Here is a 16,975-nt window from a genome sequence, read left to right as displayed (position 1 = left end):
AACTAACAAGCATTTTTCAGCTGTGACAGCTTTGAAGGAAGAAGTTTTTAGTCAAGATCAAAAAGTTACAGCAATGTACAAGCCAGCAGTTTCCTAAAATCTTCCCAAAGTCACACCAGGATGAAGCGACTAAGGTGCTTGCACTTTCTCCAAGGAGAAGCCTTCAGGATTTACATAAAAAAGAAAAAAATAAAAAGGATTAAATAAAAAGCTGGCTGAAGGAGTGGATGGCTCCAATAATTGCTCCTGCCTGCCTGGGAAAGATGAAGAGGGGCAGCTACAACATTTTGTAGCACTAAAGGAAAAGAAAGGTGGCTTTCTGTTTAAAATCTAACAGCTTAACGCAGTACGGACTGTGGTGCCACCTGCTATCACCCTAGTGACATGAACTGAGGCTTTTTGCATTTATTAAGGAGCCAAAAGGCAGCATTAATATACCATTTGGTGAAGTTCTCTGTAGCAGCGTTCTTGACAATAGATGAGCAAGAGGGAGCAGGTTAGAAAAAAGCTACATCCAGCAAGATGAAAATTCAGAAACCTGAATTCTGAAATTCTGAAATTCAGAAATTCTGAATTCTGAAAGCTGTCACATGGGAGGGGAAGAGGGAACAAGAGCAAGATAATTGAGCTGTGTCCATAGACTGCTGCTACCACATGGGGAAGTATTTTGCCAGTTACCTTGTGCAAAAGTCTTTACTTTCAAGCCTCACAAGAGGTATAAGGAATAGTAAAAATACATACGCTTTTAACGTAAATATGTTTTTGTAGAGACTTCTCTGTGTATCCAGCAAAAGCAGAACTGTTTTCCTTTCAAAAGGAAGCACACCCTATGAAGGTTTTGATTTGGAAATCTGGTTATAAAGCCACCTCTCTCCACCTCTTGATGGTGGAATCTGACCACTGCAGTAGCTGGATTCAGAGCACAGGGAAAAAACGGGTGCCAGAGGCACACAGAAGTGCACACTGGGCAGAAAATCCTTGTAGCTCACACAATATAGTGTTGCCACGAGACCTCATTTTCCTCTTCAAATCAATTTGCTTCATCTACCCTTTCCCTCAAGCGTAGCTTTAACAAAATGAGCTTTTGCACAAGACACGTCAGAAAGAGCACAGCATTTAGGTGAAAAACAATCATCCCCCTCCTGCTCAAAAAAGAAAACTTACAAAAGATATTTCTCTCCGTACAGCTATCTCCGACCCCAAATGGACTGCTAGGATCTTAAGTAATCAATACGCATAGTATGCTTGAGTAAGATACCCACCTGAAGTTTTTCACAGCCCCCACTATTTCATAAAACAACTCCAGAAAACAGTTACTTACGACAAGTTTTCTTTCCCAAACCTGTTGCATGTTCACATCAGGATCTTTTACCCATTGTAGAGAAGTCATGACAAGCTCCTCTGCTTCAGAGGCTTCTTCTTGCTGAAAAACAAAACAAATAAACACCAAAACTCCCCAAACCGAACAAAAAAAAAAAACCCTCCAAAATCCTAAACCTGGGCATTACGAGTAGTAGTCTGACACAATGCTGTCCAGAACTACCCAGGTTTAAATGATAGTGTTAGAGGAGGTGCCAAGTGATATTGTTAGAGTAAGTTTGACCCCCCTCCACTCTCAAAGAAGCTATTGTTTTTTCAAAAGGAGTAAACATGGTCTGATTATCAATGCTTGGAGAAAGTATAAATAAAATGCTGATAGAAGACCACATCCTTATTCATATAAGCTCTGCCACTGACCAGGTTTTGCATGATAGCCTTAAATTTTTCTCCTGCATATTCAGGTCCCTGAAGTAAAAACAGCACTTCACGGTCCAGCGTTTCATCCAAGGTCGTCCATTCAGTCCTGGTAATCTTTGAAGAGATGGAAAAGCCAGCTAGTTTATTTTGACATCTCCTTATTACTAACCAGCATCAGTGACATTTAGACTTTTCTGAAGTATCCCTGCATCGTATTTACCAGAAGGTCAGAGCTACCGAAACTTGAAGCTCGTAAAAGCTTTTCAAAACCATCATGTCATGATGATTTAAAAAAAGCAAGCCAGCCAAGCTGCTGAGTGTTCCAACGTAAAATTTTCATGTCCAGAGTAGGCAAGAGGAAGTCAATAATTAGTTATCTTTATTCAGAAGCAACTTTACTGAGTGGTGAATAAGCGTAGCCTTTACTTGCTTTACAGGCCATTTGGTGGAATCGTGTCTCGTTACAGCAATTTAGGGATAAACACAGTGACTCACTGTGACTCTAGGGAGCTGCAATAGGGGACAATATCTTATACTTGAAACAGAGCTGCCTAGCCAAGTATACCTCTCATTTCCCAGCCTGTAGTTTTAATATCTGCTAGTAGATGGTTTTTTCCTGTTGCAAATGCGCCGCATGCGGCACAGTGAAGTTCTACAAGAAAAATCACTGCAATAGCACGTATTTGTCATCAGCTCTGCTGCACAGCTTGCATCTGAAGGAACAACAGCACTGTAAGGAAGGATGGGACTCCATGAAATGTCTTTAGGGAAATGGGTACAGAATAGTTTAGATAAAAATCTGAGACAAAACCATAACATACATGTAAATTGCTTTTTTTCCAGTGGTTCTCCATTTGAGTGCTGGAAAGCTATGAGAAAAGTAAGTTAGCGACCAAACTTCCAGTGCTTATGAAGTGTGCCTGATCAAAAGTGTAGTTCCCAGAAGTCACCAAATCACCTGCCGGGTGTTCTGCAGAGGGTACGGGGGACACTACAACTCCAAACCAACAGGCTTAACTGCAGTGCTAAGATTTTGTCAGCCTGTGCCAGATTCATAGAAGGATACCTCTCCTGTCCCCCTCCGAGCCACTATCCAAAGGCTTCAGAAAAAAAAAAAAAGCCAAAACAAAGAGCCACACACACAAGAAAAAGAAGAGCTGGACAGGGCTTCTGAAGGTCAGTCTCCATCGTACCTGCTGAGGGACAAGGGAGTGACACCTACAGACAGCGGCATATCAGAGTTTCTAAAGAATAAATTAGATGAAGACTCTGCAACCTTGTCAAGATGCTTACTCTAATACCTTTTTTTTTTTTCCCCTTGAAGTTTAATATAATGAAAAAGAAGTCTCCCCTCCTGCAACTGAAAAACATTGTTTGTAGCTGGTATAGGCAGTACAAGAAACAACAGTTACTTTCTGCAGCATGATATCCTTTATATATTTGAAAATTTGTATCATTTCCTATCAGTCTCTCAGCCAGAGAGTCAGAGTCTGAGCCAGAGTCTCAGCTCTTCTGCCAGCTAAATGCACGACCTTCTAGATTTGCTTTATAGGACTCATTATTTAGATCTCCAAGTGTTTTGTTTGCTTTTCTTTGGACTTTCTCCAATGCACTTGGGACAATATCATAACCTTCACATTCTCTGCTTGCATGCTAGGATTAATGGCTTCAATTTCAGGGCTATCTAATGATCTACAAGGAATTAGCTTTGTTCTTCTTTTACTCATGCAAGACAACTGGGATGAGATTACAGAAAGATTTGATTCATACCTCAGAAGACTGAGCAAGTTCCAGTTCACAGTGCAGGGAATTCATCCCTTCCGGAATATTACTGTAAAATTTACACAACAATGAGAAACTCAATCCATTTCTAAAAGAAGCAGAAAAAAACCCAACCAACATATCAGCCCTTTTTGACTTTTGATGAACCACATTTCCTTGGGCTTGTTTACAATACTCACGAGATCAGCTCTTGCTGCATGTGTTGCATGTTCTCCAGTAGCTTATTTTTTTCTGCCCGCAAAGTCTAAAACGTACATCAGAGCTGGTTAGGGGGTTAGTTTGTCATGCAGAATAAGCATAGGGTACGCATGCTTTCCTCTCACGTAGTCAAAAAATAAACTCAGCCCCCTACCTCTATTATTGAGGAACACTCCACAATGGTTAACTTCAGTTCTTTGATGTCTTGCTCCTTCTATGGAAATTGTGGAGAAAGAAACACAAAAAAGTATACAACCCAACAACTAGCACACTGTAGTGCATTTGTAATATTTACAGCTATGATGCTTTGTAACCAAAATAACACTATACTCAATCCTACATCACAGCAGTACGCTGCGCATTAGTTAAGTATGATTTAGGTTTGATCAGCAATCTAATTAAAGTAACACAAATTTAGAAGAAGAATACAGTCAATTACCTTGCATATCAACTAACAAAGCACTCAGAAGACTTTTCTATGTAACTCCTGGAATTATGGAGACAGAAAAGCTCTTCCCAGGTGCTGTATTTTACTTTATTACTTATCTGGTTTCTGTACCAGCAGTAGCAGATTAAACTAGACAGAAACACTCTAGTTCTGGCTGAAAACCTGGACTATATGATGCCTGTCATGGGTTTTAAACGCAACTGACTCTTAAAGCAAGTTGCGGTGTTCTGAGTTTACTCTCATTCGTTTTCATGATTAAAGGCACAGAGTGTAGTGCTCCGCAGATTTAACACCGCCTAAGAGAAGGGCTGATAGAGAACACGTCAACCCTCATAGTAAGACTGAGAGGTTAGCAGAAGTAGTGGGTTTCCTAGCATCACAAACTAGCAATGGGCTTCAGCGCTGTTATGCCGTTACGATAGAAGGCACTGCACAACAAGCAGAGCCTTTCTTAGAGAAAACAGGAACTTTAAGTAGGAGCTTTGGTCCTTTCCCCCCTTTTATGACTTCTTCCTACTCTTCCTCTTTAAAAACAGTTGAGGTTTTTGAAAGAGTTGAAATACATAGAAAGCTAAGCAGGAAAAGCGAGGTTATAGAACCAGATTTCCAGCCTTGGCAGAAACAGTTGATGTATGGTGCTGAAGGCTGGGAAAAATAAATAAAGTGTTTTCTATCTTCACATACCTTCTGCAGGCCTAGAAAAGAAAGGTTGTCATAGTGACCATTTTTAGTGACCATCAATCCTATCCAATCTACATTTGGATAAAGGCCTACAAGAAGGTTTTGGGTTTTTTTTTTTTTAGCCTATCCCACAGATCCTAATGCCAACAACCAAATTCAGTTTTCCACACCAGTTTCTTCAAGATTATACAAACCAGTCACCTTTATCTACAAAAGCATGCAATCTAGCAGTCTGCTTTCAAAATTCCTACTTAGTCAATAGAATAAAAAAGCCTTTTTAAAATAAAAGAATGGTACAGAGACCACAAAAGCCTTGTCATTCAAGGAGGAGAAAGTGAAAGCTATTTTAAAGAAAAAAAGTTAATTCATTTGTGCCCTTAAACTGCTCTGGGGAAAAAAAACCCCACCAAACCCAAACAAATCTATTCAAAAAAAACACTCAGCAACAAAATTATCAGCTGGTTATGCTCTCTCTTGTCACTGGCTGAACTCGGCTGCACTCATTTTTTTGCAGACAGGAAAAAAAAAAAAAATAGTCAAATGTTTCATAAGCTGATTTAGAGCATGTTCTGCTAAATAGAAATCCATTAGCTTAGAAGACAACGTGCATAATTCATGAATCCAGATAATGCCAACAACTTTACATAGTTTTACGTCCTTGTTTTCCAATACAAAATACAAGTTTTAAAACAACATCAGAAGTGTTTACTCTTCAGCAAAGCCTAGATAATTACACGTCAGTAATGAGAAAGGACAAATTTTCTTCGGCATTGGGCTCCGAATCATCATTTCTAGTTTGACACAAAAATTAAGCAATTTTAGTAAACTACATGAAAGGAAGGATCTTCTACACGTACATTCTTTTACCAACTGTTGAAGGAAGTATCCTTTAGAAGTTTCTGCACATTTTTCTGAAGTTTGCCAGTTCTTGTTTTAATAGGTTGTGATTTTTTTTCCTTTTTTAAAAATAAAAGCAAGATCCTGAAACCTTTAGTAATGCTGACTCATAACTAGGTCCTAAAGCAGATCTCGCCTACTTTGAAGTCATTTATAGGATCAGATTCCGTAGTGTGAGAACAGTAGAGAAAAAAAAAGCGCTACAGTGAAGACTATTGCCATGCCTTTTTACAAATAATCCCATAGCCGGTATTTTCAGTCAAGACAATAATGAAATAAAAGCAACTAACCTGGATCAAGCTTGCCTCTTTATTCACCACAGTGGTCTCATAGATATGTGCTTGGATCTAAAGAATGAAGAGATCAAAAATAATTCCAGTTATTAGCACGTACTGCAATACAAATCTGTTCCTATCTCCTACACTTAGAAGGGGAAAAGGGTATTTATTAATACTCCTTGCTTAGAAAAATCAAATTCTACTTTGAGTACCTTGCAAAGTCCAAATCTCACACCCAGTTAAGTGAAAGCATTCTCTGCTTTCACAGTCACCTTTGTTTCCTCTTGTCTGTCCAGGGTAATATCTTCATCAACATCAGCCAAAACGTGACTTTCTAATATATTTTCTCAAATAGCAGGGAAAAAGTTTCCTAAAAGCTTAGCTCAGAGGAAAGAACGAAACTGTGGAATTTTTATATTAGCCTGGGTTTTAGCCTCCAGACAGCAATTTTCTTAGTCAAAGCTGCCACACTGACCAAGCTATGATTACACTGCAGTTCTGTAATACAAACAGGTTCAGGGCCATCTACCTTCCAGAGATAGAAATTTCCCTCACCAGACCTGGGTAGATTATAAGTCTAGGAGGAACAAGAAGAGAGCTTGAAATGCTTACTTGAAGCTCTGCTACATTTTTAGACAGCTCCAAAATCTTCTTCTGAAGTCCATCGGTGTCCATGCTATTCCTAATATTCTGAACAAGATACAGAGTGTTTAGGCACAGCTGAGTGGATTGACAGCACAGGAAGGACATGGACCTGTTGGAACGGGTCCAGTGAAGGGCCACAAAAATGATCAGAGGGATGGAGCACCTCCCCTATGAAGACAGGCTGAGAGAGCTGGGGTTGTTCAGCCTGGAGAAGAGAAGGCTCCGGGGAGACCTCAGAGCAGCCTTCCAATATCTGAAGGGAGCCTACAGGAGAGCCGGAGAGGGACTCTTTGTCAGGAAATGTAGTGACAGGACAAGGGGTAATGGTTTTAAATTGGAAGAGGGGAGATTTAGATTAGATATTAGGAAGAAACTCTTTCCTGTGAGGGTGGTGAGACACTGGAACAGGTTGCCCACGGAAGCTGTGGCTGCCCCATCCCTGGAAGTGTTCAAGGCCAGGCTGGATGGGGCTTGGAGCAACCTGCTCTGGTGGAGGTGTCCCTGCCCACGGCAGGGGGGTTGGAACTCCATGATCTTTAAGGTCCCTTCCAACTCTGACCATTCTATGATTCGTTCTACAGTTCTATGACAGCTTCTCCTTGAAGAAACTAGGCAAAATGACATCTCCACCCCCAAGCTACCACCTACTCTAAAACACCATCAGCATTTCTACGCATACATTGTATAGGCTTCCCCACTGAAACAGTTTCTGCTACTTTACCCCCATTTCTTCAGAGCACTGTTAAAAAGGAGAAACCTCAAGATGTGACTTACAAGCACTACCAGACCTAGAAAGCTAAAGATAATCTTTCAGGTCTGCAGAATGAGAATTATTGTTGCAAAGATGCAGGTTAATAGCTATTTGGACTTAAGAGATTTTTTGAAAGACTAATCTTGAGCATGGCAAACGTGCAAAGAACAATGACTACCATGTTGTTATAATAGATAAGAGATCCCTGAATCCACGAGGTGCTTCTTTTGATTACAATGCATGATTTAACCTGCTTCCCTATTACATCCTAAGTAGTCTAAAAACAGGCTGCAACTAAGCTATAAAACATTTTATCACCTGATACATCTGTTTTTATAAAATATTCACTTTAATGGAAGAAATAAAAGAAAGTAAGAAGGAATAGCTCTCCTCTGAAGAAAAAAAAAATATGAAAGAAAGCAAAAGAAAATAGAGCACGCCTAGAAATATAGCTCCATGAGCAGCATATTCCCTACAAGCCTCCTGCAGGTCCTTGGCCAGTGTCCATGCATCCATCTGTGAGTGGAGCCCCCAGCCACTGCATATTTTTTTGGAGTTAGAGCTCTATACCGGGGCTCCTCCTTTGGATCTTAAAGGAGGGAAACTGAAGTGAACATGAAAAGAAAAAAAGTGTTAGATGGAGATTGCTTCAATATAGAGTTAGTATATTTATAGCTGTGTTAACTAGAAGTATTTGGAATTTGTCTATAAAGCTTTGAAAGACGGGGGAAAAAAAAAAAAAAGCTGTTTTTTCTTGTCCCCCATACTTCCCCAACATTGTATCCTTACCTACCCAACAAATGGGAAAGACTAAAGCACAGTGAAACTTCAAGATATAAAGTTTTATAAGTCATCCTTGTAAGATATTTTGATAACCTAATTAGCATGTCAGCCTTCAAAGTCTGATAATCATTTCATTTCTTAATGGTGAGCTTTTAGCTAGACAAGAACACGTGCTTGCAAAGTTGTGATTTATTTTACCTCTTCTTGGAGAGATGTAATTTTGTTGACGAGAGACTGATTTTCTTTCTCCTGATCAGGTTTATTAAAAAAAAAAAAAAAAAAAAGAGAGAGAAAAACCAAATGTTGTTTTCAGCATGTCAAGTTCAACACAGAAAGCCAAACAAAGCCAAAAAGCAACAGACCACAAACACATCCAGAGCCTAACACGAAGCTGTGGTGTTGCATTCCTCTGCTTCAGAGAGCAGAGCAAAAAAAGGGGAGTGCTGAGGCTGGTCCACCTCGTGAACCCTCAAACTGAAGGGTTTGACATGGGCATTTCAAATGCGAGCTAGACTCAGACCCCTAGATTATAGGAAGGAGGTATTCAAGGCCAGAGGGAACAAGTCTAGTTGTGCCCACGCTTGAGTTAAGCCAAACCTGGAAAGCCTATGTACCACAGCATACCTTTCTTCATGTCTGACATGAAAAACGTGATAGTATCCCACTCGGCCTCCACCGCACAGGGAACAGTAACTAAGGGACTTACAAATACAAAACTTCTAATAATATTCCTCTCCCCTACCCTGCCTCTTTCTCACAAGGCGAATTATGAATTAGTCTCAAATTAAAGCAAAACAAAAATATGCACACACTGCAGCAGGGTAGATTGGACCACCAGTTTACAGCTATGCCCAAACAGCAAGACGCAGAGATGCCGTTGCAGTATGAACAACACGCGTGGCAGCAATGCAAACATATGTTCTCCAGAAAGCCCGTGCTCTGGTGTCTGGCAACACCTGCTAAAGCTGCAGCCGCATCAGCCTTGTTACCAGGCTGCTTTACATCTCTTAACAGTCATACAACCTTTGCTACTCAGACATCGGGGCTGCAATTCAGATGCTCTCATGTAGGCAGCTTGTGCCCTTTGAGACATGCCGAGGTGTGCTGCCTGGCTTCCAGCTGTCAGTCCAGAATGGACAGGTTTCTGAAACAGGTTGCCATATCTGCCAGCCTGTATGGACATTAAGAATAACCTAGTCATTTTTGGAAGATGACTCTTTTGTGTGGACATCTGAACAGAGTCATCTGCCCCTGCTGGTTCTAGAAAAGTCACGTGAATTCCTGGCAGAACATCAACTTCAGAACAGACAAGGCTCAATGACGGCTCAATGACAGCTCAATGACAAAGGCAGCATGAGAGCTGTTGTCTTTAAGCATAATTATATGCAAGAGTGGTCCTTTTAATTGTTTACTTCATTGTGACTGATAATAATACAAAGAACCTCCCATGCAAAAACTTCACAGTGCTTTTGTAACACTAATAAATCACATTCCAAACATCCTCAAAAAGCCTCAATATCTCAATATCCACTGGTACAGAGAAGGTCATACTGCTGATTTTTTTTATATATATATATTTTTTTTTTCTTTTTTTTTTTTTTTTTTTACACATTGAGCAGTCATGCCATTGTTACAGCAACATACGAGATGCTGTACAATGCAAGCCAAGAAATAAGAGCACCTACTAGCTGTTTATTCTGGCAGAGAATCTGCTGTCTCGTCTCTTCTGACAGGTTCAGGTTGTTTTTTGTGTCTTCTAGTTCTTCTTCCAGTGATTTGGCTTTCAGCACAGAATACTGGATGCTGCACAGAGGGAAGTAAATGCAGAGAAATTTTAGCAAGTTACTGTTGGTCAAAATACCAAGAACAGTATTTTTAGAAGCCACCAGGGACTTACTCTTTGGCACAGATACTTAACAGAGGAGGAGCAAATCAAGTTTAAGCCCATCGGTTTTGTCCGCGAGGTAAAGGCTCATGGACTTGCCTTCTGTTTATCACTCCCTTCTACTCTCACAGTAAGGAGTGAAACCCCAGGCAAACACAGCATCCGAGGTAGCACGCTTTTGCTTGCATCCCCCTAACGATCTAGCTTGTTACAGTTAAATATTATCAGGTTACCTGAGCACAGAATGAAGTATTGTAAAGATGAGTTTGCTAGCAGTTACAGAAACCATTTCAGTTCAGTTCCGATAAGCTCGGCATCATTTTCTTATCCTGACCCGATACCCCAAACAATGTATATTTAACTAATGGGCCCTTTTCCTGGTTAGCTCTAGGCTGCAGAGCACCCCAGAGCACATGGTCCACTGCGAGGGCACATGTCCCACGCCAGCGACGCTGCAGGACTCTTGCCTTAATTTCACTGAATTTTCACTGAGAGTTGGAAGGGACCATAAAGATCATCTAGTCCAACTCCCCTGCCGAAGCAGGGTTGCCCAGAGCATGTCAGAGCATGTTACTCAGGACTGCATCCAGGCAGGGCTTGAAAATCTCCAAAGAAGGGGACTCCACGACCTCCCTGGGCAGCCTCTTCCAGGGCTCTGGCACCCTCACTGTGAAGAGGTTTTTTCTCATATTCGAGTGGAACCTCCTATGTTCCGGCTTGTGCCTGTTGCCCCTCGTCCTCTCACTGGGAACCACTGAAAAGAGTCTGGCTCCCTCCTCCTTCAACCCACCCTTCAGATACTTATAGGCATTGATAAGGTCTCCCCTCAGCCTTCTCTTCTCCAGGCTAAAGAGCCCCAGCTCCCTCAGCCTTTCCTCATAAGGGAGATGCTCCAATCCTTGAATCATCCTCGTTGCCCAGAAGATACTGGGAACAGTTTGGCAGTGGACATAACTGTATCACATTTGAATTAATTGGGTCAGATGAGCATTACAAACTCACTGTAACAATTGGCTCACACTCGTGGCATTGATGGGTTCCCAGGCTGCAGCAATACTAAGCTAGTAAGACAACTCACTTTACTTCCTCAGGGGACTAGCAAAATAACTCTTACGTGCTCATCTCCCCTCTGCTTGGCAGCAAGCGTGTGGTCTAAGATTGGAAGCCTTCCAGTGCTTGGCTGTTCTCTTGGTAACATTAAGCTTTTTAATTTTCTTTTTGTTGATTTTGCTTTACCCGAAGATCTTGCCTGTGTGCACCCGCAGCACCTCATGCTGCAAGAGCCAGGCTATAAGATGAATGACTGATTTTATAAGAACCAGGAGGTATAGAGCAGAACAATCGGGCAAAAGAATTAAACCTTACAGATACTAAATTAAGTCAAGAAAGTTGCTGTCATGAAGCACCAGTGAGGCTAAAAGCATAAAGCAAGGCTGGACTGGAAGAAGATAGGTCTGCCCATGGCCACTACACTGTAGACCTGGTGCCCTCAGGGTCTCCCACCTTTTTATTTGTTGATGCAGATCCTCATTATCTGCCAATAGCTTATTATTGGTCTCATCCACAGCCTCCAGTGTGAGCTTCAGCTTGATGTTCTCTTCCTGAAGCTTTTGGTTGTTGTACTGCAGGTCCGCAACACAGGTTATCAAGTCAGAAGTCTCCCTGCTCCAGGAACAAAATCAGGAAACATTGAGAAAGGTGATTTGATCTAATTTAGATTTTTTTAAAGAAATCACTATGTTGTGCTGCACTGATTAGAGAGGTGAGAGGACACACCACTGAAGACTTGTAACACTGCAGTGTATAGCCATTTGCTCTGCACAGAGGTTTCAGATCAGTTCTGTAATTCTACAGAAACCAGGAACTGTTTTGTTTTTAAGGATTTTTTTTTTTTTAATGCTCCCTAGAATTGAAGTATGCCACCAAACAAGTGCCGCATCTGCATCTTAAGCCTTTGCTAATCACCTTTTAAGGCCACCACTAATACTTTTGTATTAACTCCAAAGTTTCTGGATCCTTTCTTTTCCCCTAAACTATCCTCCACTTATGCTTTCAACTGAAACTTGAACAAGGATCACCCTTTTGAGATCCTGAGAAACGATAGGGAAGCATCAGAATGCAGATTTTAAGATTTCTGACTATGCATAAAACACAAAAATTAACAAACACCAGAAGTTTCAAAGATAAGCCCTTTGCTATTAACAGATTCTAAGTTAGTCATGACTATACAAAAAAAAAAAGTTAAAAGAAACAAAACCAAGGGCCAGATGTTCAGGACATAATGCCATCTATTGTCACACCCCTAAGAACTTGGGGGAGGGAAGGAACCAGTTTAAAAAGGAAAAGAAACACGTGACAAAAGTCTGACCACAGGGAATCAAAAAGGCAAATGGACACAGAAGGACCAAGATATCAGTAGGAAAAATTATTAATGTGTTTTTAAGCCTGAGCAGAAGCTGTGGGGAAGAAAGTGATAGCATCAAGAGCTAGTGCAGACTGAGGTCAGCGTTAGAAACTCTGCCAAGACAGTTTCTGAAACAGCGGTTCTAAGAATCGCTCTCAAGTAATTCAAAGCTAGGAGTACTAAATACCGAGAAAGAATTGTTTAAATGGACTTACATATCTCCTTTAGACACATCACCTCCAAAGGCCTCCAAGCTTCCCGATGTAACATTCATCTGGACATGCGTCTTTTTTGCTGAAAGAGGTGGCGTTTTTGGTTATAGAGTAAGAAAGTAGAGTTTTCTTGAATAAAATCAGAGTAAAATGGTCTGCACCTTCAGAGATGTTTTTATGCACTTTAAGTTCCAGGTCTTCCATGCTTGCTGTTAATTCCTCAGTGGCACCATCTTTCCTGAAAGAAGGAAGCATGAAGAGTCACAAGATCACTAGATTGTTTACCAACTTTGTAACATTTAAAAGATCTCAGCCAAAACCCACACTGTGGTCACAGTGTCCTGATACCATCTTTGTTCCAGAGTACAGAAGGTGGAACCCACAGGAGAACTTTCTACTGTCCTGTTTTCACAGAAGCTTTTATGAGATAGATTGATAAAAAGCTATTACCGTTTTCTCTTACAGTCTTCAATCCACTCTTTCATGATGGCATGATATGTTTCCAGGTCCATGGAGACATCTTTCCGATCTGGGTCAAGCATGTTGCACAGCTCTTCAAGACCACTGTCTTCTGATCCCCGACTAGTTGTATGCCTCAAAAAAGCAACTATCTTGGAAACCGCTACTTTTCCTAAAAACAGATACAGGTGTCCATGTGCCAGACTCTGAAGTCTAGTAGGTCACTATAAAAAGGTCTTAAAGGGCATGATCTGCGCTGGTTTTGTGGACTTCAGTTTAAGAAGAACAAACTTGACACTTACTATGCTGCTGCTTTCAGGTCTCATCAAAATGGGCAAACCCTGTGACTGACATTATCTTACTCTGCTCAATGACTCCTTTCTCTACCACTTTTAGTCATGTTTGAGGTGGAACTCAGAGGAATTATCTCTAGCTCAGAAGTTCCCCCAAGTTCTCTTTTCTAACAGGAAAAAAGTCTAAAAAAATAAGCAGTCTTTTCCAATAAGGTTGGTTTCTAGAAGCGTCTTGCTCCTCTACTTCCTCTGCACTAAAATTCAGCAAAGATCAGCTGGGGGGAGGGAAGGGAAGGGGGTGGGAAGAGACAGGCACTGTGCAAAAGAGGCACAGATATTTATTCTGCATCTGCCACACGTACAGCCACCTAAGGGAGCTAGTCGGTCTACGCAGATTGACACGTCTCAGGAATCGTAGCGTGATCTCAGCCTTGAAAATTTCTCGAGAGGAGAATAAAACAGAGCAATGAAAAGTCGCCGGCAAACCTGTATGCTCCGTGTCACATGCAAAGAAGATAGTTGTCAGCAGGTCTTCTTCACAGATCAAGCTCACATCATGCACGTCGTCAGCTTTGTACCCCAGTGACTGCTTCCATCCTAGGAAGAAAAATTTTGTTGCTGTCCATCTTGATTTGCCACTCATGGCAACTTCCAGGCACCACAGCTTCTAACTGCAGCATTATGTTTGTAATAGCACAGGCAGACGTGGCCCACCACAGTGTGAATGACACTTTTTATAAAAAAAAAAAAACCATATTTTTTTAAGATGATTAAAAAACCCAAACCAATCAACCAGCTGCATGCCCCCACCAATAAAAACAGAACTTTTATCACCAAATAACACCAAAATATGGTTTATAGCTGGAGCCTCTGTGCTGGGAGCTTGTTTATGCATCTACTTCTACACATGCATGTTTGGCAACTCTGGCTATTCTTTTGCATGAATTAAGCATATAAAACTTATTACTCCCTCACTTTTTACATCCACATCAGTATTTTTTAAATAAAAATTAAGATTTTACTCAACTCTTTTTGCAGTCTTACTGGATTTGAGCGATTCTAAAAACATATTGTTTCTGGCTTAAGTAGTCAATAAACATCATCTATGTAGGCTGAATGTTCAGATGTCTAGGATTTTGGATTGGGAATTTCTCCTCCCCCCCAGGTTTTTACCTCTTTCACTCAAAGATAATCCCTTTGGCACAGGAGACTGGATCACAGCACTTTCTGACTTTTTATCTGATGTGAAGAAATATAAATTTGGACTTGACGTAAGATACTTCTGTTCGCGAGGCACGTCTTTAGATTCGATATTTGACAAAGCACACAGTTTGTTCCAGGTATTAGCCTCTCTGGATCTGAAGTAGGATGGAGAACAATTCTCCATTGGGCATACCGGCATCCACGAGTTGCTGGATCTTTCTTCACTTTTAATGATTGAATGCCTAGCATTTGCAGAACAGGAGTCAGCAATATGCAAGAGACAAGGTGACAGCAACTGCAAGTTTGCAGAGACGATACTGTCACTGCTGGGACTGATGAAGTGTGAGCCAGGACTATCATGACTTCTAAAAGTCCTTTTCTTCAGTATTTCTTCTAGATTTTTTTTTACATTACACTGTGGGCTGTCAAAGTTCTGAGACTGAAATTTTGGTATCTGCAAAGCAGGGTTAGAGACTTGGTCCATCATTTGAATAGATTTGATCTTTCTGCATATACTGTCCACGGGGTTATGATGCCGTTTGTTAGCTCCATGTTCTGAAGACATTATCAATTCACCTCCTTTGCAAAGTGCCTGGAAAGAATAGGGACAAGATATAAGACTCAGATTGATCAACACACACGTAATTTTTTTTCTTTCATAATCAATTTTTCTTTCAGTAGACAACCTGGAGCTTTTTTTATCAAGTGATTTGAAAATGCTTGGTGCATATACCACACAAACCTTCAGTCATGATGTTTAGTTCTCCAGGGAAGGACTGAAAACTATTCTTAAACATAATAACCATTGAGGGGAGAGGGGGCGGAGGATAAGAAAATAAGAAATGAAGAACTCCAATCTATCAGTTAACTATCTTTTTAGATTAATACTCAGACAAATTCATCCCAAATCGGGTATTTATTTTTCATATAAAGTATTCATTAAAAAGAAACAAAAACCTAACACAATTTTTGTGACTATTACTTCTGACCGGGTTTGTAGCATGTACTTCCTTCCCTGGTTCCATAGCTTTTTACTTAGGTCTAACAGCAACAACTGTCCAGCTACGTATTGAAGGTATGCCCTACAGCTATATACACTGCCTGCGTCTGATGTCTTTCAGTGGCCTCCCAACCCTACAAGCCACAGCTACACAAATCAGCTGAAGTATTCCAAGCCTGCAGCTTTCTCGGTACTGTCCCATGACAGGTTTCAGAAGCCAATATTTAAATGAAGTTTACTTTCAGGAAAATATTAGGCTGTCTTTTCAGGGTTTGCGCTTTGTAGGTACTGGCTTGGGGGACGCATGGAGATGGGAAAAGCGAGTGCAACAGGAGTTTCAGCATTTCAGTGAGCCTACAAGAACAAAAAAAAACCAAAACAACACAACCCAGTTGTTTCTTATACTAATTAGCCACAACTACAGCTGTCACACTACCACACAGGGAATTACCCAGGATACATACCCTACAGAAGCCCTTCAGTTCTATACGTATTTTTATTATCTGTTCTCTCAGACAGTATTTTAAAAGATATTTCCAATAAGATAAGCACTCAGCACGATCAAGGCACGGAAGATGCATTTTGCAGGCATAAAGCCGCCTTTCAAGCAGGATATTTGTCTCTACCTTCCAATTTTCAATCTTCTCTTCTGGACTGAGTAGCTGGGAGCTTTCATCTGACACTGACCCACTATGGGCTTCACTCGCAGTACCTCACCCAAAAAAAGAGCATCTGCTGAAACATCAGCACTAAGAAACATCATCCAGCATAACCCAGTGAACGTATTCGGACTTGAGCAGAGGTCTGTGACAGCCATCAGCAGCTTGGCTGAACCTTTGTCATCGCAAAGGAACAAAAGGGAAACAACCAATACTATTGAAAGTTAGTTATGACATCTAGATCATTATAAGAGACATATTATTTTAAAAAAACAATAATGCATCAGATAAAGGTAGCTGCAATCTCAAGAATCAGTATTTTGCAGCCATATACCTACCTTACAGCACTCTATCATTTTCAACTCCTCAGCTCTGAAAATACACAGTATTGCTTCTCTCCAGAAAATTATATAAAATGTTAAAAAAAAAAAAAACAATAAACCAAAGCACACACCAAAACCAACGCTTGATTTGAAGTAAGAAGAGGGAAGCAGTTAAGAGTTCAGTGTATATTAACTGCTTAACCTACACGACCAGCAACAGCAGCCCTCAGATGCTCCAAGACTGGGTTTTTCTGGTAGCCAGCCTATCAGAATAGTACCATTACAGACCAGGCTTCTGTTAGGGGTAGAGCGGGCGGAAAATGAAACAATAGCTTTT

At 40.8% G+C, this 16,975-nt stretch overlaps 1 protein-coding gene across 1 annotated transcript in view; it reads right to left on the bottom strand.

Annotated features, from left to right (window-relative positions):
- IRAG2 (inositol 1,4,5-triphosphate receptor associated 2) overlaps positions 1 to 15,221 on the bottom strand; it is a 41,908-nt gene extending 26,687 nt beyond the window's left edge. Inside the window, exons 1-15 of the mRNA XM_074162834.1 lie at positions 14,627 to 15,221; positions 13,940 to 14,050; positions 13,152 to 13,332; positions 12,863 to 12,939; positions 12,705 to 12,783; positions 11,589 to 11,747; positions 9,886 to 10,003; positions 8,399 to 8,449; positions 6,634 to 6,711; positions 6,034 to 6,090; positions 3,872 to 3,931; positions 3,699 to 3,763; positions 3,508 to 3,607; positions 1,708 to 1,851; positions 1,322 to 1,423 (exon numbers count right to left, since the gene is read on the bottom strand). Of these exons, the coding sequence (XP_074018935.1) occupies positions 1,322 to 1,423; positions 1,708 to 1,851; positions 3,508 to 3,607; positions 3,699 to 3,763; positions 3,872 to 3,931; positions 6,034 to 6,090; positions 6,634 to 6,711; positions 8,399 to 8,449; positions 9,886 to 10,003; positions 11,589 to 11,747; positions 12,705 to 12,783; positions 12,863 to 12,939; positions 13,152 to 13,332; positions 13,940 to 14,050; positions 14,627 to 15,221 (1,977 nt within the window). The remainder of the gene's footprint in view (positions 1 to 1,321; positions 1,424 to 1,707; positions 1,852 to 3,507; positions 3,608 to 3,698; positions 3,764 to 3,871; positions 3,932 to 6,033; positions 6,091 to 6,633; positions 6,712 to 8,398; positions 8,450 to 9,885; positions 10,004 to 11,588; positions 11,748 to 12,704; positions 12,784 to 12,862; positions 12,940 to 13,151; positions 13,333 to 13,939; positions 14,051 to 14,626) is intronic.
- Positions 15,222 to 16,975: the final 1,754 nt, after the last annotated feature.

This window comes from Numenius arquata, chromosome 2, assembly GCF_964106895.1.
Source record: "Numenius arquata chromosome 2, bNumArq3.hap1.1, whole genome shotgun sequence".
Lineage (NCBI taxonomy): Eukaryota > Metazoa > Chordata > Aves > Charadriiformes > Scolopacidae > Numenius > Numenius arquata.
This window is presented reverse-complemented; position numbering and strand designations above follow the sequence as displayed.